Consider the following 21,600-nt stretch of genomic DNA (forward strand, 5'->3'; position numbering starts at 1 on the left):
CTTGGTAATAATTCCTTAATGCCAGTGAGGCCTGTCCCTGGGATTCATGTCCCATGCCGGGCAGAAGGCAGTGAGTTTATGTGCTGAGTTTGGCTTAGAACAGGCATTCTTAACCAGGGGTCTCCAAGACCCCCATGGGGTCCATGGAGAAATTTCAGGGGGTTTGTGAGCTTGAATTGAAAAAAAATAAAATTATTACGTTTATTTTCTCTACCTCTAACTGAACTCTAGCATTTCCTTCACTTATGAATGTAGGCAATAAATAAATTACAATGGTATTCATTCACCTGACTGGCAAAGGGGTCCAGGGAACAAAATAGGTTAAGAAACTCTGGCTTAGAGGCCACGTTTGAGTAATGAGATTTTCAGGAGGTAATTCATAGGCAATATATATTACTAGGCTAAGTTCCAATTTTATAAGAATAAAGTTCTTAAATACAAGCACTAATATCGAGGGCCTGGTGTTTGGTCTGTCCTCTTTCACTAGGCACTGTCCATGTACTCTAGAGATTCTTGCCACTCTATGGGACAACGTAACAGGGCTCCCCAGGACGGGAATTTAATGTTTTGTTGTTTGTTGTGTGGGTCTCCACCCACTGAGATAATACCCCATGACCACATAAACAGATTCTTATACCATGAAGGCGTGCCCAGGCGTACCCCTCTCCACCCATCCCCCCACCACTGACACACTACACTGTGATCCTCCCCTGCCACAGTTGTACCTTTTCTGTAATCCAAAACCTTCTAAAAGAGCCAAAAAAAATTTCTTGCTTTGCACCTTTCATCGCCATAAGATCTGTCTCTTATGTATGTTTACAATTTCTTCTGCATTATTTTCAAAGAAGCTTTAGGTTATAGAAAAGTCATATCGAAAATATAGGGGATTCCCATATACCCCCACCCCCTTCCCCTTCACATTTTCCCCTATTAATAATATCTTACATGAATATGGTACATTTGTTACAATTGATGAACAAAATATTGAAGCACTGCTACTAACCATGGTCTATAGTTTACATTATGGTTTATACTTTGCACCATATAATTTTATAGGTTTTGCCAAAATGTATAATGGCTTGTATCCACCATTGCAAAATCATGCAGAATAATTTCAATGTCCTAAAAATGCCCTATGTTCCATCTATTCTTCCCTCCCCCTGTCCTGGGAACCTATGGTGACCACTAAGTTCCAATTTGTCAAGAATAAGGCTCACAGTTAGATGCATTAATATTGAGGGCTTGATATACTGGTCTGTTTTCTTTTATGAGGCACTGTCTACATACCTGAGAGATTCTTGCCCCTCTACTAGAGAAGGTAGCAGGACCCTCCAGGATGGAAATTTGATATCTTGTTGGTTAATGTGTGAGTCTCCACCCACCAAGATGGCACCCTGTGAACACATTCATATTCCATAGAAGCATGCCCCAGGTACACCCTTCCTCAGACATCCCCCCACCACTGACACCCAGCACCAGTGACCCTCCTTGCACTAGATACCAAAAGAACATCCTCACAATTGTATTTTCGACCACAGACCTGCACCTCCCCAGAGCACACCTGTTGCTTCCTCCAGGGCTCCCCCCAGTTCCATGGATAACCCAGCCCGTGCCCCCCAATGCTGCTCACTCTCATACTCCAGCACCATTGACCCCCCTCACATCCCTGCACCACCATCACCCTCATCCACGGCCTGACCACCCCCTTCCACCGTATCAGATACTTTGCCCATGTTGAGCATCAGCTCACCACCCTCCACCCCCTTTCTTCTCCTGATGACCTGTCTTCCGTATTCTAGCTCTGTGGCTCCGCTCAGTTTGCTTAGGTCTTACCAGTTACGTCATGTAATATTTGTCCTTCAGTGACTGGCTGACCTCACTGAAGTTAAGGTCTTCTAGATGCATCCACGTTGTCGCGTGTGCTGCAGTTTTATCCAGCTGGCTTTCTTCTTGGCCTCTTCCCTCTTAGCTTAAGGAGCAGCAAACACCTTGAGGGAAAGAGCAGTGCAGAGTATCAGGGGGAAATACTTAGTTTTTTTCCCGTAAGTATGATGTTAGCCGTAAGTTAATTGTAGATCAAGGCAAGGAATTTTCCCTCTATTCCTAGTATGCTGAGAGTTTTCATCATTAATCGATGCTAAATTTTATCAAATGCTTTTTGTGTATCAATTGATTTGATCATGTGATTTTTCTATGTTACCTTGTTAATATTAGGCTTATAGTGATTGAATTTCAAATACTGGATCTGCCTTACGTCCCGGTAATAAACCCCAGTAGGTCATGAAGTATAAGTATTTTTATAGACTGTTGGATTCTAATTTCTAATATTCTGTTAAGGATTTTTATGTCTATGTTATGAGGGGTATGGGCCTGTAGTTTTCTTTTTAGTATTGTATTTTTCTCAAATTGATATTGGGGTAATACTGGTTTCATAAAGTGAATTGGAAGTTCCCTCCTATTTTATATTCTGGAAGAAATGGCATAGAATTGATGCTGATTTTTCAGTAAGTATTTGATATTATTCTTCAGTGAAACCTATGGACCTGAAAATATATTTCTTGGGAGATATTAAAATTGCAAATTCAACTTTCTTGCAATTGCATAGGGCTATTCTAATGATTTATTTTCTATTGTGTGAGCTGCAGTTGTTTATGCTTTTCGAGGAATTGGTCTGTCATTCAAGTTGTCAAATTTGTTTCAGCAGACGTGTTCATAGTGTCCCATTTTGATGCAGGGCCTGTAGGGATATCCCCTTTACACCTAATACTGATAATTTGTTTCTTCTCTCTTTTTTACTCTGTCAATCTTGCTAGAGCTTATTGATGTTAATGTTATTGATCATCTCAAAGAGCCAGTTTTTTCTTTGATTGATTTTTCTTTTTTCCTGTTTTGTATTTTATTGTTTTCTGCTTTTATTTTGATTATTTCCTCTGTCTGTGAGCTTTTGGATTGTTTTGCTCCCTTTTCCTAGTTTTCTGCTGTGGACAGTTAGAATATTAATTTGAGACTTTTCCTTTTTCTAATGTAAGTATTTAATGTTATACACTTCCCTCAGCACTGCCTTGGTTGCATCCCACAAATTTTGACATGTTGTCATTTTATTTTCATTTTCCTCCAGTTCAATGTGCCTTTTATTTCTTTTGACCTTGGGCTTCTTTAGAAGTGTGATGTTTAGTTTCTAAGCATTTTATTTATTTCTCGGTTAATTCCACTGTAGTCAGAGAACACTATCTGCGTGGCTCAGGGTATGGTCTGTCTTAGTATATGTTCTAGGAGTGCTTGAGGAGAATGTGTGTTCTGTTATTGTTGGGTGGAGTGTTCTAGAAATGTCTATTAGATCCTGTTGATCGATGGTACTGTTGAGTTCCTTTGTATCTTGGCTGATTTTCTGGCTAGTTTCTCTGTCAGTCGTAGAGAGAGGGATGTTAAGTCTTCAACTACAGTTGTGAGTTTGGTTCTCCTTTTACTTCTCTCCTTTTTGACTTCACATACTGGGCACAGTTCTTACTTAAATGGTCGTGTTATTCTAGTACATGAAAAGTAGCACCCAGAGACAGCCAAGCCTGGGAAGAGGAACACAGGCTTGAGAGAGAAGATGGGCTTGATTTTGCACAAGTTGATTTTGAGGGTTTGTGGGACATACAGGTGGTGGCAATCATGAAGACAGTGGAGTTCTCCTAAGGAGAGATGGCTGTACCAGATAGGGGGTTCCTCTGCGCTTGGGTGGTTCCAAAGTCATCAGGGATGATGAGGTGGCCCCTGGGCTGCTTGAGAGAAGAGGCCTGGAAGAGCAATCAACATTTCAAGAAGGGTGGAGAGAGAGGAACCCATGACGGGAGCTGAGAAAGAACAATCAGAGAGGCAGGGGAAGCGAACAATAATAGTGAAACTGAGACCCAGGCAAGAGCTTGTCATGAAGGCTGGAGGTGTCAGGCAATACAGGGACAGAAAACTGCCTACTGCTAAGAGGTGGCAATTTGTGACTTTGGAGCAGATTTAGCAGAGTATCTTGGAGTGAAAGTCAGATTACATTGTGTGAAATAGGGAATAGATTCCTTTGTAAAGAACTCTGCCTGCATAGGAAAGAAGAGAAGTAGGGTAGCAGCTGCAGAGAACATTGGGACAACAGAGGCATATTGAAATAAAAGAGATTTGCATATATTTCTTTGCTTAAGTGAAGTAGCCAGTTGAGAAGGAGAGATACAAGTGATTGGAGAGAAGATCACACTTATCATCGAGAGAAACAAAGCCAAATTTAATTTTCCTAGAGGAAGATGGTAGGTCCAACTAATATACCACAGTGGATTGTGCTTCAAAGACCACAGCAGACAATGTTTGGGGACCTCTTGGAACACTGGGCTCACAGAAGCTGCAATGTGAACCCATCCTATGTTTCAGAACAACGGGAAGGTCCACAGTCCATGCATTCACATGTCCATCAAGGCTTGGTTTCATTTAGACGGCACCACGTGCCAGCACTGGGACATGCCCATGGAATGGTTCTTGAGGAAGATGGATGTGGTCCCCAATATTTGATAAGCAGGCAAGTCACAGAAGGCATGATTAACCTGTGGAGGACACCAGTGAGGGCCTTGCCTGAGAAGAAACACAGAAATTTGAGTCTTAGATGGGGAGCAGCCTCCGCTAGGTGCTTGAGGGCATGGCGCCTGTTGGGGGAGGAAAGAGGACTGCTGAAGACAGAGATGTGCACAGTCTATTCCAGGAAACAGGCAACCGGTTTGTTCTCTTAAATGGACAGCCACAGGAGCAGGGCTGAAATCAATAAGAGGCAGAAACTGGAGCTTTGCCTTATCACCTAATCGATGATTCCGTAGAAACTCTAGGCCTCATGCTTCTATTCAGGCACCCGCACAATAATGATATGCATAATTGTGGCATGCAGGTCCACAGCCTTCACTGTATTCTCAAAGAGGCTGGAGACCCCCTGGGGCAAGGTCCCTGAGGTGGGGGGGGGGGGCCTGGAGGTGCCCCTCGCTCGGGGCAGCAGGCATGCCTGCCTCCGTCCCCCTTCGCAAATGCGATTATGCCTCTGTCCAGGGGCTGAAATGCAGTTAATGTCCCTGTGCCTGCAGAGCTGGGGCAGGCAGAGCCCGGGGCAGAGCAGGTGGTGCGGCTTGAAGGGGATTCGGAGAAGTAGGACAAGCTGCAGTGTAGCTGAGAGCCACGTAGAAGGGCCATTTAGACCTCGGGCCTTGCAGACCCCAGCCCCCCCCCCATCAAGCTCCCCGCCTGGTGGGCAGCCCAGCTCGGCACCACCTGCCCAAGGCGCCTCTACTCGGGCTGCAGAGCAGTGGCCTCGTCCAAAGGGTCTCCCTGACCCGGCCCGGGCGCCTGGGTTCTTCTCCTTGTCTAGGGCCAAGAGGGTTCCATCTTCCCAGGGGGGGACTTGGGAGGGGGCAGGGACAGGAGTTAACCAAACCCATGTTGACGTGTCACCTGCGCTTGCCCCTCCGTGTGTTTTTGGGTCATACACAGCTCAGGCTGTGTGGTGGTTAAATGTCACCGCCTGAGGCTAGCGCTCGCCAAATGTCACCTGTTGTTCTTCTCAGCGAGGTGGGGGCCTGCACAAGGCAGGATTGTATTGTTTTACAAACACACTCCATGTTCTGTAATTTTTGAGAAATCAGTAGTTACACGAACATCTAAGAGGAAGGAGTTCTATTAACCCAAATCTCATTTCGAGACGTAAGTAGCATTAATATTTGGCGACCATCACTCGAGACGCTCCTCTGGGCACACATATTAACAGATGAGTGGATGGAGAGGAAAAAGTTTTAACAACGGGATATTTAATCTACGTGTAATTTAAACCCAGACTCTATCGCACTTAGTTTAATTCTAATTTAGTTGAGGAAGGCGATGCCAAAGTGAAACGGAAGGAATTGCTGGACTACAGGCATGTCTGTCCTAAGAGACTCTTTTCAAGTAAAGGAATACTGAGGGGACTGAGTGAGTCTGTAGCTTTATTGACTACATAATTCTTACTAGTTTTAAAAGCATGGTAAAGTACTTTAATATTCACTTGTACATCAGGCTGAAATTGCAGATACCAGAGAAAAACAGCGCGCTGACTTGAATTCCCACTAAATGACACATCTTGCCCGAAGGAAGCGCACATGGAAGGCACCGGATGTTTGCGATGGGGCGGGGGGTGGGGGCTGCACAGCGTGTCAAGAAAAGGGGGCTCAGAAAACGCTGAGCTCTGGGACATCTAGACCCACACCCCAGGGTCCTAGTCGATCCTGTGAGAATACAGCTAGGCTGTAAGTGAGGCCTGGCAGCCAGCGAGGGCCAAGGAGGCTCAGAGCTGGGTCTGCAGCCCAGGCCTTTGTGCCAAGTGCATGTCCACGCGGCCCTGGGAGCACCCAGCTCCCCCGGAGCTCGTCGTGCTGAAACGGCGAGCTCCTCCAGAGTCCAGCCAGAGCCGCTTCGGAAACGCCGCCTGCGGCCGGGCCTGGGACGCCTGTCCTGGGCAGGGTCCCTCTGTCCGAGAAGCAGTCCCAGGAACCCCCCAGCAGCTGGACTTGTCAGATGGAGCCACACGAGGGCCCACACGCTGTGTCCTTGGCAAGGGCACCGCCTCTCCCGGGAGGGGACCTCGGGTTTCAGATCCAGGGCAGGCTGTTGGGTCAAATGGGGCCCAACGGGCCTCGGACGGGGCTCGACGAGCTTCCTGGGTGGTGTGAATTCCTGACCCCTCCCTCCCTGGACCCACGGCCTGGCGCCTTGAGGAGGTTTCAGCGGGGGCTGAAGGAAGGTCGCACACGTTGAGTTAAATTTCACACTCTTGTCACGTCTAAGGAGAAATTTCATCCTCCAGGCAGTACGTGGCAGCAGAAAATCAATGACATGCTTTGTTTTTGTAAATATACTATACTTTCTTTAGAACAGCATTCACTGGGAGAGAGTTGCAGTTCAAGAAATATTTTTCGGCGCCTATTCTGTGCCCAACAGAGAGCCAGCGCCTGGCAATACAGAGAGAAGTAAGGTGCAGACCCTGATGTCTAGTGGGGCAGGCAGGGGCTGGTGTGGGCTAACAGGCGAGATGATGCAGCCGTTTTCACAGCCCCAGAGGCCCTCAGGGAGCCGGAAGTGGGCAGGAAGGGGAGCTCCTGGCTCCTTTTCCCACCTGAGCTGTCAGCAGGTTCCAGTGCTTTCCTGGAACACCGCCTTAAGAATTATTTCCAAAGACAGTGGTGCTTTCTCGTGGATCTCCTCAAGCGAACAAATGCCCATCTTTTGGGGACTGGCTCTACTTTTTGGAGCAGTATCATTCAGAGAAAGTTAGCAGATTCAAGCCAGTGAACGATATTCCTGGTGAAAATCTTGGTGTGGCTCTTAACTGACCCCGAAGGTGGTTCTAAAGGGAGCATTCCAGAAATAGTGTGAGCAATGCCAGCCCTGCTGGCTTACGTGCATGCTCCTGGTGGCTTGTGCTATACTCTCTACACACGTGTGCGCACACACACCAGCCACACTTCCTGCTGTACTGTAGGAACTCTCACACACAATGTGCCTTCTTACACTAAGGCAGAATGTTGGAGGGGCGGTCGCAAGTCCGCGTGTTGGCACTCTCTGCCTCCCGCCAGGCCCGTGGGAGCTTTCCTGCAAGTGTGTTTCCAGCCTCACAGCCGAGCTTTCTGTCTGCGAATCTGCACCTCTCCACCCATCACACTGCCTTCCTCCTAGGACACAGCGTCGTTAGTAGACAGTCCCCATTTAGCAGGCTTTTATTGGGCTCCGTGTCCAAGGCTGTGCGGCAGACCCTGAGCAGGGCTCCTGTAAGAGGTTGAAACGATGGTGAATACGTGGGGATAATGGAAACCTGTCTGCTTCTTTCTCTCCAGGTGGTTGCAACCCTGGGGACCACCTCTTGCTGCTCGTTCGACAGCTTATTAGAAGTGGGTCCTGTCTGTAAGTATCTGATGAACAGCTCTCTTTCTCAGTCCTTGGGCAATCTAGCAGAAGGCTGGCCTTCTCCTCATTGACTAAATATTCTGATCATCTGCCAAACTTCTTTGTATTTGCAATAACACAAACCTACTTGGCTTGAACTCCACAAACTCAGAATTCGGGCTAATTGGTCAGGGGCTGAGCTTAGCTATAGTGACACACTATTTATAAGACATTTTTTTTCCAAGCAATGTTGACAGTGCTATTAAATGGGTCCTCCTGAGGACAGTGAATTCTTTACACAGCCCTCCAGCAGGCCCTCTCAGAGCCACGGCATGAATTACCCATTCTTGGATTTAGTCTCCTGACCTATTGCTTTTAACCTTTTGGGAATCACCCAATATAACAAAGCAAATTACTCGAGGTAAGTAAGCAAAGCAGCACAATAAAAATGTGTTTCCTGGAAAAATCACATATGCTTCAAACATCTGAGTCGTGAGCACTTAGTCTTCTCGTGGAGAAGAGAATTCTTCCGCGTTTTCGGAATGTGGACTGCCGGTCAGTGGCTTCCCCTGGAGGCTCCACGTTGACCCCCTGGCTCTGGACACGCGGGAGGCTGCGGAGGGGGCATCTGCTTTCTCTGCTCCTGGAAGGTGATCCCTGCACAACAGCTTTCTGGCAAATTACTCGAACAGCCTGGAGCCGGGTGGCGCCCGCCCAGGCCCTCGGGGTGTGTGTTTGGCCTCGGGCTGCCCCTGCCCCAGGTGCCCAGCCAGGGCTCGCCGCCAGCCTCCCCGGCCCTAGCGCGCCGCCTCTCTGCACCGACCCGAGCTCGGCCTGCGGCCCGTCCTCAGGGGAGGCGGCCCCTTCCGCCTGGCCACGGGCTCCCCAATGGTGGGTCCAGCCCTGAGGACGGCCGGGCCTCGCAGGGCCCGGCGTGACGGCGTGAGAGCCAGGCTTGGCAGAGGCGCTCCGTCCAGCTCCAGGCCCTCCACCCCAGCTGCGTGCCTCAACGTCCCTGAGCGCCACACCCCCACCCACAAAACGGACAGCAGACAGCTGGAATTGTGCAATATTAACACGTCTCTCGGAGGATTATCCAGAGGATGACTTAGTGCCCAAACCTGCGTGGCCAGAAGACAGGCAGTGCCACTCGTGGTCCAAGGAGACGCGGGCCGCTGGCCCCAGGAGACACAGCAGGGGGTACTGTGTATCAGATCTCCGTCCCTCCGTCCCATGGCCCGTGGCAGACACCCGTAAGCATCACTGCCCGGGGTAACTGGCCCGGGTGGGGAGATGGGCTGCAGGCGGGCCCAGCCACACCTACAGGCGTGGTGCGGCCTCACTGCCCGCGGACCTCAGCAGGGCCCCGGGCGCCTTGGCACCTTGACTATGGCCAGCAGCCGGCTGGTGTCGTCCCCGGGGGCTGTGGGATTTCAGGCACTGAGGACCTCTGCGGCAGAGCCAAGTGCCCCAGGTGCGATGCTGGCTGCGGCCTGACCTGGCAGCTATCAGACTATCAGACACCTGCAGGGCCCACCCATTTCCCCCGCTGCTTTGCCCTGCCTGGGGGCTGGGGTCAGAGTTGGCCTTGGGATCTGCTTGGTAGCAAACCCAGAGGTTGTCTGGGGCCTGTGCTGAGGGAGCAGTGATGAGCGAAAGCCAAACCGCTGACGTGTATCGATGAGGTTCATTTGGACCATTTTATTCTTTTATTGGCAACAGTGTTCCCGGCCATCGGGAGGGCCTGACCAGTTAAGTTAGTGCTTTCTTAGCTACATTCCCTGCTCTGATACCATTTGCTCGAGCGTCACCAAAAATCTAGCATTTCTCAAATTCACGCTGGACTGCTCTGAGATCCTGAGCTGGGCATAGCATGCGTGAATTCATCATGGAAAAACAGACAGGCATGCCACCCAACAGCACTCAACGAGGAAAATAAGCCAGAAGGCAGTTTTTTCTGCACACTGCCCCTTCAGAACAGATATTTGCTCCATAGTTCCTTTACAAGGGACTCTCCCGAGAGGCTGGTTGAAATGGCCCACTCAGACCAATTAAATTGTTGGCAGGTGTTGCTTAGAAGAAGGTGAGCTACACAAAGCGTTTCGCTGAGGGTCACTCTGGTGGGACGTATGGAAGTGGGCGAGCTGGGGCAGCTGGTCCGGTGGGAGCTGGAGAACCCCGTCAGGGTGGTAGGAGGGTGGTGCCAGGCCAGCCCCGTGCCCTCCTGAGGCACCAGGGCTGGGGGAGCAGGAAGAGCCGACGAGGCTGCCGGCCTGCCGCTTGCTCGGAAAAGCCTCCCAGCCAAGGAGTGGGGGCAGGAGGCTGTGCAGGCCGCCCTCCCCGCAGGGCCTGTCCGAGGTGGCCTGGCCTCATCCGGGTGGCCCTGGCCTAGCGCTGGGTCATTCTCGGGCTCTGTCCTCCTGTCCCTTGCCTGCCCGGTTCCAGGATTTATGCAGCGCCCGGGAGGGGCCAAGGAAGGCTTAGCTCGTAGCCACAGGTAAAACCACGGTGCGCAGGCGCGGCCAAAGGCTTCTCCCCACGTTGAGACGAGGAAAGCCACACACACCTGCTTCTGGCGGGTGCTCTTCTCCCCTGTGTCCCTCCTCCTGCCTGCCTCATGAGGCCCTCCCTGGGCCTTCTCCCCGCCAGCGTCCCCTCCCCGGGTGGCGTAACCGCCCCCCCTCCCCGGCAGGGTGGCAGGGTCAGAGCCCTGGGGTGTTGGCCTTGCTCCCACTGCAGGCTCAGAGTCAGAGCTTTTCCCAGCGGAGGCGTGGGTCCCAGCCACGGGGAGCGCTGACCCGCTGTGTTTCCGGACGACAACCTTCTCACCACCCATGTTTGTCTCCCAGGGCTGCCGGCACCAAGTGCCACGAACCAGGGGCCCAGAACCACGAGATGTGTTGTCTCAAGGTTCCCGAGGCCACGAGCCTGATAGCAAGACCCCACTGCCTCTGGCCCCAGTGGCGAGACCCCCTGGCCTCTACCCAGCCCCTGTTAGTAAGCGGCAGTCCTTGGTGATCCTTGACTGGAGACCCACCTCCGCCCCGCCATCACATGGCATTGACCCCTGCGCCTGTCTCTTGTCTTATAAGGACACCAGTCTCCGATGGATTAAGGGCCCATCCCGCTCCACTGTGACCTCATATTAGCTTATTCCATCTTCACCGTCCCTTCTTCCAGAGAAGGTCACAGTCCCAGGCACTGGGGTGGGAGCAGAGCATACCCTTACGGGGGACACCATCTTAGCAGATGTGGCCTCCCCGTGGGGTGGTGGCTAAGGGGGAGAGAGAGGCAGCCCTGCCCACTGCTTTAGATTCTGAGCCCCTCCCCACCCCAGCTCAGGGCCAACGCGTGTCCTGACTCGTCAACCAGTTCGGGCCGGGGAACTGGCCCTGCTCACCCCATGACGCAACCATCCTGAACTGAGCACAAACGTGGGACTCCATCAAGCTCCACCAAAAGTGCCTCTAACAGAAACTGACCTTCTAGAACTCCAGGTCTGAGCGCAGCCCAGGCAGCCCCATGGAGAGCACACCTGTTGGAAAAGTGAGAGTGAAGGGTCCACTTACTGCACAGTGCAGCTGAGTTACATCAACCAGCGCTGTCCCGACACTTTCATGACATCTCAGAGAGCTGCCCCGTATTTACCCTCCAGCATGTGTTTTTCCAGGCTCATTTGCCATGTCCATTGGGATTCAGCAAACGCCACTTGAGCCTGATTCCATGCAAGGTGTGAACCCAGAGACCCCCATCCATGAAACTTACCTCAGGAAGCACAGGCTTCACCCTGCATGGCCTGTGCCCTCTGCCTTGCCCCCTGGCTCGGCCGTATTACACATCCTACAGACATGTTTCATCTTGATCCAACCGAGGGCGCTAATCCCAATCCTGAAGGTCACATGCAGCCAAAGCTTTGAAATACCCTTTCTGTTATCAGCAGAGCTCAGCATGGCTTTCCACTCATCAGCTCTCATAGCAAGCTCATCAAGCATCGTGTACGAAACAAACCATGGCTCCATCAGTCCAAAAACTGAAGACCTGGTGAGAATTTCTCTGAAAAGGGAGCCGTTGTATGTTGGTGTTGACGATGATAAAACGAATGCAAGAGGGGTGGTCCTGAGCAGGCATCCACTGTTTGTCCCTCTGAAGAGAGATTCCTTCTGCTCTCTGCATTCCTTGAGAACTGAACGAAGACAGTGGTGGTGTCTTTTCATCCTGTAACTCTGTGAAATGCCACTACGAGGTGCTGAACTTGTCTGTCTTGGCCATCAAGGAAGGCAGAAGTGAAACAGGGCAATGACCTCTTTCTTCCAGTTCCCCAGTGCAGGTTTGGGGCTGTGTAGACGTGGCAGCTGAAGGGTCAGGTATAACCACAATCAACTGGATCCTCCAGGATGGCCCTCCAGAGGACCCCAAGGAATGCATTCGTGGAGGGGCTAAGCTGCTCATTTTGCACCCAGAAGAACTGGGTTTCCTTCGTTACTGAAGCGAGCCAAGGTTCCATTAGGTGAATCTGGGCTTTCCTGGTCCAAAATGTCTCAGCACGAGAAATTGGTTGAAAAGAGCTGCTTCCTTCATAGGTCAGGAAGCACAGGAGTCGTAGGTTCATGCACGTGATTCCCGTTCTCTGAAACAAACCTATCATGTTGATGGCCTCACGTTGCCTCAGGTTGCTCTGTCATTGGGTTTCAGGGTGCCTCCTTTGTTGATCTGACATGAGCAGCAATGGCAGCTAACTTGAGGAGAGGAGGGGGTGGCAGAACAGGCTACCAGCCACCAAGGAAACGGAGAAGTCCAGAATTGTCAGGAACATGAGCAAGAAATCATCCGACAGCAGGCGGTTCTCTGCCAGAAGATACCTCTTCCTTTCATCCGGAATCACTTTGTCCTGAAATTGATTTTTATTTTCCTCGCTCTAACAAAGGAACTTCTTTTTATGATTTGGACTGATCGAAAAAGAGAATTAACTCATTCATTGCAAGCACTGAATGCTCTTTATTTCCAGCAAATTTTTATTTTTTGGGTATAAAACAGTTCAATTTTTCTTGGTTGCCCAAAGGGCAAAGCAAGGGATATTTTGGTCTTTGATATGATGATACAATATTTTAATTTTAAATATTTTCCCCTCAAAGTTTATATCACTGTTGCTAATAAAATTATTTCTATATTTTCCTTTACTCATGCCTGAAAAATTTTGTGGCAAAGATGGCTATATTAACTCAATGTGAAAAGACAGGTGGAGAGGTGGTGGTAATGCAGAAGATAGTCTAGGTTCATTTTTTGGTTTTGGCTGTTTCTTGGACTTTATCAGTAATTCTTGATCCTTCCTGAAAATGCTGCCGTGTACAAAGGCAGAGAACTTTGGGAAATAGCTTAGGTAAAAGATGGTGTCAATTTTTATATACCGCTGATAGATTTTTAAGCAATGAGCTTTTTTTTTTAAAAGAGCAAGAACTATGGGTTCTTGTTTGTCATTGTCATTTGAATAAAATGCTCCTCAAAGTCTTAACATCTGGGGGGAGAATCTGAGCATTTCGAACCTTGCTTATACCAATATAGGTGTAATTTGCTGTTCTGTGTTGGTAACTTTGCAAAGACCCTCTATTTAAAAAAAAAAAAGCAACAAAGACTGGGACACTCATTCAAGTTCATTCATTTCAGTGGGGTTTGGAATTGGGCACTCCCTTTGGACTCTGCAGACCATTTATATGGCAAGACCAAGTATCAATAGACTCATAGTGAGGCCAAGAAATAGTCATTTCCCAGCCAGCAACTGTGTTGGTGTCTGTGTTAGACAAATTACCTCTTCCAGATTCCGTGAAACAAAAGTAGATTGGCCATGAAAGGTCAAAGTGACGGGAGGCCAGGAAACCAGCAGGGCCAGTGGTTAGTCAGGCTGGTGTTCTGTGGTAGGGGAACGTGGTTTCTAGTGTGCTGTCTGTAATATGGTAGTTCCATTAAGTAGCAATTCAAAACCTAATTCGCTGGTGTCATGGTTGCTGATATGCCAGTTAATGCTCACAGAGTCCCATGAAATGTAAGTACACGAGAATCCAGATGTGGGGCACTGTCCAGCAGGGAAAGAAGAGCACAGGCTCCACATCTGGGCACCGCAGCACCAGGCTGGGTCTCTGTCTGGGCTCCTCCCTCCTGGCAGGTAATCACTTTCCCACCACTAGCTAGTTTTGTGTGTTTCAGAAATAACCATGCCTCCAAAAATACACAAAAGCAAAAGGGAGACTATTGAATCACTGAACAGAACTCAGTAGTGTAGACATTGGGTATCTAACTGCCTAATTTTTTCTATGCATGCCGATACTCTTCAGCTTTTGTTTTTTACCAGAGGTAAAGTCATCCTCCACCCATTACTTTGTAATAATAACCAGCTTGTTTCACGACATGTTTATTTTCTCTTGACGTTAAATAACGACATCAATCTGGAAAAAGAAACTATGGGCTAAACTTCTTGCGGTGGGGATGGAAAGAAGGCAGACAGAAGACTGGTGTCGACTGTGATCCAACCTCATCCTCCAGAGATATTTGTGGGGAGGGCTCTAGCATGGATTAGTGGAGAGACTCGGGAAAGACGTGCTGGATGCTTGAAGTGGAGGCGGCAGGGAAGGTGGTATAGCTGGAATGGAATTTGGATGGGGTTCAAGCTTGCTGAGTCTTTGGAGCTGTCCTGGGCAATGAGGGTCAACCTTGGCAATCAAAGAGCATGGCTGATAACATTTCCCTCATTCCCAAGCTTCCTCTGGGGATCTGGTACCTGCCAGGCATCCTGTGGGGCCAACACGACCCAACCTCTGCCCTCAACAGCACTGTCTCCAAAGGAGAGGACCCGCAGGAACCAGCCGGGGGGTGGCTGGGCGGGGCCAGGGTGGTGTCAGCCCTGCGGGGAAGGGCGACCCTCAAGATCTCACCTCCGCTTCTGCCTTCCAGGTCAGGAGGAGAACATGTGGCTGCACGTGGACGCCGCCTACGCCGGCAGCGCTTTCATCTGCCCTGAATTCCGACACCTCCTCAACGGTGTAGAGGTGGGTTTGCTCCTTGCCCCTCAAGATGTTATTTTTAAACTCTATGTCACCACGGACTTGTTCCTGTTTAAGAATGTGGCACTGATGCCCCCTTTTTCATAGTCGCAGTTTATTTCTGCAAATTATTTTCAAAGCAATTCCCATAAACGATGCCTTCCCACAAGGGACTGAGGACCCGGCCCGGGCACGGGGCTTGGCGTCTTAGGGTGGCCCCGGTGCTGGCAGCTAGCTTCCAGTCTGCTGAACCCCGGGCAGAGCGGACGAAGGCAGAGTTGTTAGCTTACAAAACTGGAGGCAGACGCTTAACGAAGGAAACGATGCTTGAAACATTTCAGTTCAGGGGATACTTTAAAATTCCAACCTGCGACTCCTCCCTACGTGGAGCGCAGCTCCGGCGCTGCCGTGACCACACATCTGAGCAGGATGTTCCCTTAACCCGTATTGACGGCGCAGCTCCGAGTACCTCTGAATGCCCCATGCCTCTTCTAGAAATTGGAAAATGCCGTCTCTACCACCAGCCTTGAACACCCACTTCTGTGAGAAACAGCCTTCCAGTGATTGCCCAGTTCTGTGCTTTTGCACAGCATTGCAGGATGTGGAGTGGTACATACCTAGCACCAACGAAGGACCCTGTGGGTGCATTTCGATCTGCTGTTTCACACTCAAGCAGGATTTCAGTGTGGAGGCAGCTCCGAGCGCAGGCAGGTCCTCTTCCCCAGACATCCTAATGTAAGTGCAGTAAAGGGCCCAGAGACACAGACCTTGGCCGTGCGTCCTGGGGAAAGGACGCATAATCAAAGATGTTGTGAGCTGGGGCCCACAGAGACACACTTTCAGCTTAGGGGCGGGGAGTTCAGATTGCACACACGTGGTCCAGCGTTACCCCCAGGACTAGCTGTGTCCCTGCGGCAAACCAGTTATTCTCTCCGTGCCTCATAAAATGGATTTCATAACGACATGCCCTTTGTGGGGTTGTTGAAGGGTTAGGTGAGTTAATCATATTTAAAGAACTTAAAAGCAGTGCCTGCCTGGCACATAGTAAAGTACTGGACATTCCTGAGATGCAATTCTTACTTTCATCATGGCCTGCAGAAACTACCCCTCCAAACTTCTCTTTGCTCTCCTGTCATGCCTACTACACAATTTTCTAATTACTTTGACTTCTCTTAATGTCTTAAAACCAGAAAGGCGGTGACATAGAGGACATAGATATTTCCATCTTTGGAAAGAATTGTCCCTTTATTAGAAATGAATAACATTCTGGGTTATACATCCATCATATTTGTTCACACAATATTTATTCCCTCAACAATTGTATATTGCATGCTTAATGTGTGCTGGGGCTTAGAGCAACCCTCAGGGGTCCAATGAGGTTTCCAAAGGCCTACGTGTGGGCATCGGGGTGATGTCCTATGTGAGAAGTTCTAATTAGGCGATGCTCTTTCCCAGCAATTTAGAGTTCACTGCCGCCTGCTAGCTTTGTGGGGTTTTGGTGCTGGGAAGTGAGTCATAAATCACTACCCCGTATAAATAGCTTTTATCATACAGATGGTATAAATCCCTTGAAATGTCTATCTCCAGACCGTTTCCAGGGAAGAGAGCGAAGCATTCCCCTGGAATCCACGTGCCTCTCCTCCAGGCACAGGCCAGGCTCGCTGCTCTTTTCAGACGTGGACAATCAGGTTCAGGACTGCGTGATCTTGTTCCACTACCGCCCCCCTCTCCCCGTGCATTGATGGCGTGAAGTTTCGTCTCTTGTAGAAGGGGCCCGGTTGCCAGGGCACCGCAGCGCCAGGCATTGCTGCGCGATGCTATCAGCCACAGACAGAGCCTCACACCTAAGCGAATCATTCCCGAGTTTCCTCCGTTATTGCTCCAACTCTCTTCCCAGCCTGCTGCTCACAGGGTCAGATAAGGGGCTGCAATATCCTGTCCTGGCTCTACCCTGGGAGATAAGAGGGAAATGTCACTGCTGGGGAATGAAAGACGTTTAAACAGTCCAGCCCCAGCGGAGAGAACTCATATAATTCCTAACAAACAGAGCTCTTCTTTAACCTTTAGTTTCGTTCGATCAACACATGAGCCTTGCTGTAATTTCCTGTCTCTAAAAATGATTTACTGAAATCTGGAAGGAAATGAATCTGCACCTCTGGAGGGATGGCTTGGAAGGTGGGCCGTCGGCCGCCGAGTCTCCCCCGCCATCGCGGAAAGGGCCCTCCACCCAGGCTGCCTCCCCGGCTCGTCCTCAAACCGGCGACAGAGGTGGTCACAGATTCGTGGGGGTATTATGAGGGGTGGGGCCACAGTTTCCCAGTAGGAGATTCAGCTGCTTGTTTCTGCCTTGAAGATGGACCTGTGGTCTGCAGGTTGGCCCAGGCCCTGCCCGTGGGTCAGCTGGTAGACCAGGACATGCGTTCTGAAAAATGAAAGAAATCGCCATTTACGGCAGCTCAGAGAAAAGGCAGAGTGCCCTCCGGGGCCACTCTTGGGACTTGAAATCTTGTATTTTCTCCTTGAATATATGCTGGCACCTACCCCTGAGGGAGGCTGGAGCCCGTTGTCTCCTGTTGTCACCCATGTTCTTTCAAGAGGGACAACTGTAATTGCCAGGGGAACCACGACCTTGGGCATTGTCTTTAAAAATACAGCAGAAACTAGGTCGATGGGAGCAGTTGTTCCTACATTAAGCAATGTTGGTAAAATAACAGCTGTTAAAAGGAAAATGAGGCTCTCGATGAGTTATGCCATTTTCACTTTCCCATTGTTCACGATGGCATATACATCCCGAGAGCTTTGCTGGTTCAAGAAGCTCAGAGAACCACAGGGATAAAGTATTTCACAGGCCAAAGCAAATCTTAGGGAAAATATAGCAAGCAGGTCAGGAAATATGGGCAATTTCTGGACATAGCACCACTATTATAAATTCCGATTATTCCATATTTTCCAGTGGTTTAAAATATAAGGAAATTTTATATGACTTCCGATTGTGCAGATTTGAAAGTACGCAACATAAAATATTAACAGTGTCTCTTACTTTCTCACTTTAAAAGCAAAAATCAAGTAATGAATCTTCCCCAATTAAAAAATGCACTGAGACTCACATTTCGGTGGGGGGCAGTCTGCTGAATTGTGAAGTGTGTACATGCTATGTGGGAGACAACATTTCATGCCTAAACACAGTCACCCCAAGTCCTCAGAGTCATTCTTGGATTATGTTCTTTTGGATTATTTCTATTTTGAACTATTCAAGGTCTTCAAAATGCATTCCTTGCAATGAGTATGATAACCCTACCCCAAATTAGGGCTAAACATATAAATAATAGAAAGTTTTCCTAGGAAGATGTTAGAGATTATCCTGTTCCAATCCCTTGGATATAAATTCCTGTACAGTTAGGGCACCGAGGGTGCTCAGCTGGATAGACTACAGTCTGGGTCTCTTGTTCCAAACCCTGAAATGAAAAAGAATGAGCTTCTTCATTTCCTCCTTCCCACAAACACTTTCTGAGCATCCTTTGGGGGCCTGGCCTTGTGTTCAGGGGGCTGGAAGGAACAGGGGATATGAGCCGAGGTCTTGAATCAATGACCTCCCTACTAAGCGTTTTAGTTTTCTGGGCTGCTCCAAGCAAATACCATGAAATGGGATGGCTTAAACAATGGGAATTTATTCACGTACAAGCTTACAGTTTTGAGACCATGAAAATTCCCAAATCAAGGCATCATCAAGGTGACACTTTCTTATCAGACTGGCTGCCAGCGATCCTTGGCTCCTCTGCCATATGCAGGGAACATGGCAGTATCTTCTGGTCTCTGCCTGCTGTTCTGGCTTCCATTTCAGTTTTTCGCTTCCTTGGCTTTCTCTCTCTTTGTCTGAATTTCATTCTGTTAATAAAGAACTCCAGTAATCAGATGAAGACCTATCCTGAATGAGGTGGCCACATCTTAACTGAAGCAGCCTCATGGAAAGCTTCTCACTATGGGTTCATGCCCACAGGAATGTATTAAAGTTAAGAACCTATTTTTCTGGGGTGCATACGGCTCCAAACCACCATGCTAAGCAATCATCAAGCCTGGCCTCCAGGTCTGTGGGATGCCCCCATTGCAGTGCACCCCCTTGGCACGGCCAGCCCTCCTTCTCGTTTGTACGGTGTGCCTCACTTGGAGTTATCTGGCCGCCATTCTCATACTGCATTCAGCTCATCTGTTCTCTTGTCAGATTCACCCAGTTAAGTGAAGGAGTTCCTGGAAGGCAGGGGCCATGCTTGACGGACTTGAGTCCTGAGAGCCCCCACAGGGCTGACCTGGCTACCACATGTCACACCCGTAGCAGCCCTACACCTGAGTGTTTGCTGTGAGGCTTAAGAGCTGCTACCTCACAGCCTCTCCCATTCCACAGGTAGAGGGTCATTGAGCAGGGATTTAAACCCTGGTTTCTCAGATTCCAAAGCTCTCGCCCTTTCATGCTTCTACCCAGAATGAGATCAATATGTAGCTTTGTGTTTCATGATGTATAATGCGTTTTTCCCATTTTAAGGTGAAGAAATAGAGGTTTAGATAGGTCAGGTGGCTGCCCAAGTTCTAGAATCCAAACTGGAAGCCAAAGCTTCTCAATGTCTTGCCCAGATCCCAAGGTTTCCTCAATTTCCCCTTCTCTGTGGCCTCACTGGCGGGGTGGCTTGCTTCTCTTTTGAAGTGTAATCTTTTAATTATTTTGTATGGGTTTCTTAATCTTTTATAACTGAGATGTTTTCTTGTTATTTCCTTGCAGTTTGCAGATTCATTTAATTTTAATCCCCACAAATGGCTTTTGGTGAATTTTGACTGCTCTGCCATGTGGTAAGTTTCCCCATTCACTTAATGGATTACCCTAGACCTACTGCTCTTTGTAGATGATGGTTTCTCTGAAAAAACTAAAACAAAGAAACTATCTGGCTAAGGGGCTAGAGCTGGAGGAGCACATAAAACCAACTTACTGGAGTTTCAGGATGCTTAAGGGTAGGTGGCTGCCCATGCCAGGTCCAGAGCCTCAGATTCAGGGCCCCATAGCAGAGGTACGCTGTGTGCTGTGCCGAATATCCACGGAATCAAAAATACATTTGCTAGTCGAAGAGTTTCCTTCTGGAATGTGAGCTACCCAAACAAGAGAATTTGACAATAACTACGGAGGCTTGTAGGAAGGACAGATTGGAAAGGAACAGGTGTCCCTCTGAACTCCTAAGAGTTGAAAACAAGCACACAACCTCAAGTTGTGAATTTTTTATAGATGTCTTTTAAGGCTTTGCTGATACAACAAACAAGAAATAAATGGAGTTTTCTTTTTTTTTTTTTTATTTCAGTTGCTCTCACTGGCTTCTTTATATTCCTTAAAATAAGAAGTGTCTTTCTCGTGTTTAATGAAATTTTGCCAATGGTTAGTCCATAATTTAAAGTAAACAAGTTAGTTATATTCTTTAATATTGAAATGGACAAGATAATTGAAGTTTCTAAAACTTGCAGTCATTACAAGCATAGTAAATATGTTTCATAATGATTTCATTATTCTGGTCATAAGCTTTTTATTTGTTCATTTTGGTATTTTGAATCTTTTATATGCAAATACAAACCATTCTGCTCAGATCTTAATGTCTCTTTAAAATCAGATCTTCTCTAAAGAAAGCCTCAAATTTCATACCTGCCCAGGGTATATCTTAACTACCTTTAAAAAAAGGCTATTTTTTTTTCCAAATAAGATTGAATTTTATCCCAAATTGTTTTAATAAGTAGCTTTTGTACACTTGTATTATACAAGTCTTTTTAAAAATTCAGTTACTTTGGAAGGTTTTTAAACACTCTACTTAGGGTAAGACTAGATTCCAGAGCTTAGTTTTTTGGGTTGTTTTTAATTTATTTTTTTATTCCCCCCCCCCGCCCCCGTGGCTTTCTTTTTCTTTTGTGTGCTGTCTGCTTTCGGTGTCCATTCACTGTGTTGTTGTGTGTTTGTATTTATTTTTTTATTTCCCCTCCTCCCTTGCGGCTTGCTTGCTGTCTGTTCTCTGTGTCTATTCGCTGTACACTCTTCTGTGTTTTGCTTGTCTCCCTTTTATTTGTTGTGTCACCATGCTGAGTCGGCTCTCCGAGGCGCTTTCGGGCCAGGCGGCTCTCCACAGTGTGCAGGCGAGCCCGCCTTCACAAGGAGGCCCCGGGACACGAACCCAGGCCTCCCGTATGGTAGACGGGAGCCCAGCTGATTGAGCCACAGCCGCTTCCCTCTAGAGCTTGTTTTAAAGCCATGAGTAGGCAGTCTTCAATGTACCTTTTTGGCTTCTTTGCATTTTGGTGCCAGTGCCCTTTAATATCTTGAATCCTTAGAGTTGCGAGTTTGTCAAAAATGTCTAGAACTACTATTCAACATTTATTGGCACCAAAAGGGGGTATAAGGGAAGCGGACTTGGCCCAGTGGTTAGGGCATCCGCCTACTACATGAGAGGTCCGTGGTTCAAACCCCGGGCCTTCTTGACCCATGTGCAGCTGGCCCATGCGCAGTGCTGATGCACGCAAGGAGTGCCCTGCCACGCAGGGGTGTCCCTCACATAGGGGAGCCCCATGCACAAGGAGTGCACCCCGTAAGGAGAGCCGCCCAGCGCGAAAGAAAGTGCAGCCTGCCCAGGAA

The 21,600-nt window shown here is 48.7% G+C and overlaps 1 protein-coding gene across 4 annotated transcripts in view; it reads left to right on the top strand.

Annotated features, from left to right (window-relative positions):
- The window catches only part of DDC (dopa decarboxylase), a 104,444-nt gene that overhangs the window by 61,174 nt on the left and 21,670 nt on the right, over positions 1-21,600 (top strand). For all 4 annotated transcript variants that reach the window (XM_058296627.2, XM_058296629.2, XM_058296628.2 and 1 more), the window contains exons 7-9: positions 7,869-7,935; positions 14,860-14,954; positions 19,720-19,787. In XM_058296627.2, the coding sequence (XP_058152610.1) occupies positions 7,869-7,935; positions 14,860-14,954; positions 19,720-19,787 (230 nt within the window). The remainder of the gene's footprint in view (positions 1-7,868; positions 7,936-14,859; positions 14,955-19,719; positions 19,788-21,600) is intronic.

This window comes from Dasypus novemcinctus, chromosome 5, assembly GCF_030445035.2.
Source record: "Dasypus novemcinctus isolate mDasNov1 chromosome 5, mDasNov1.1.hap2, whole genome shotgun sequence".
NCBI classification, from domain to species: domain Eukaryota; kingdom Metazoa; phylum Chordata; class Mammalia; order Cingulata; family Dasypodidae; genus Dasypus; species Dasypus novemcinctus.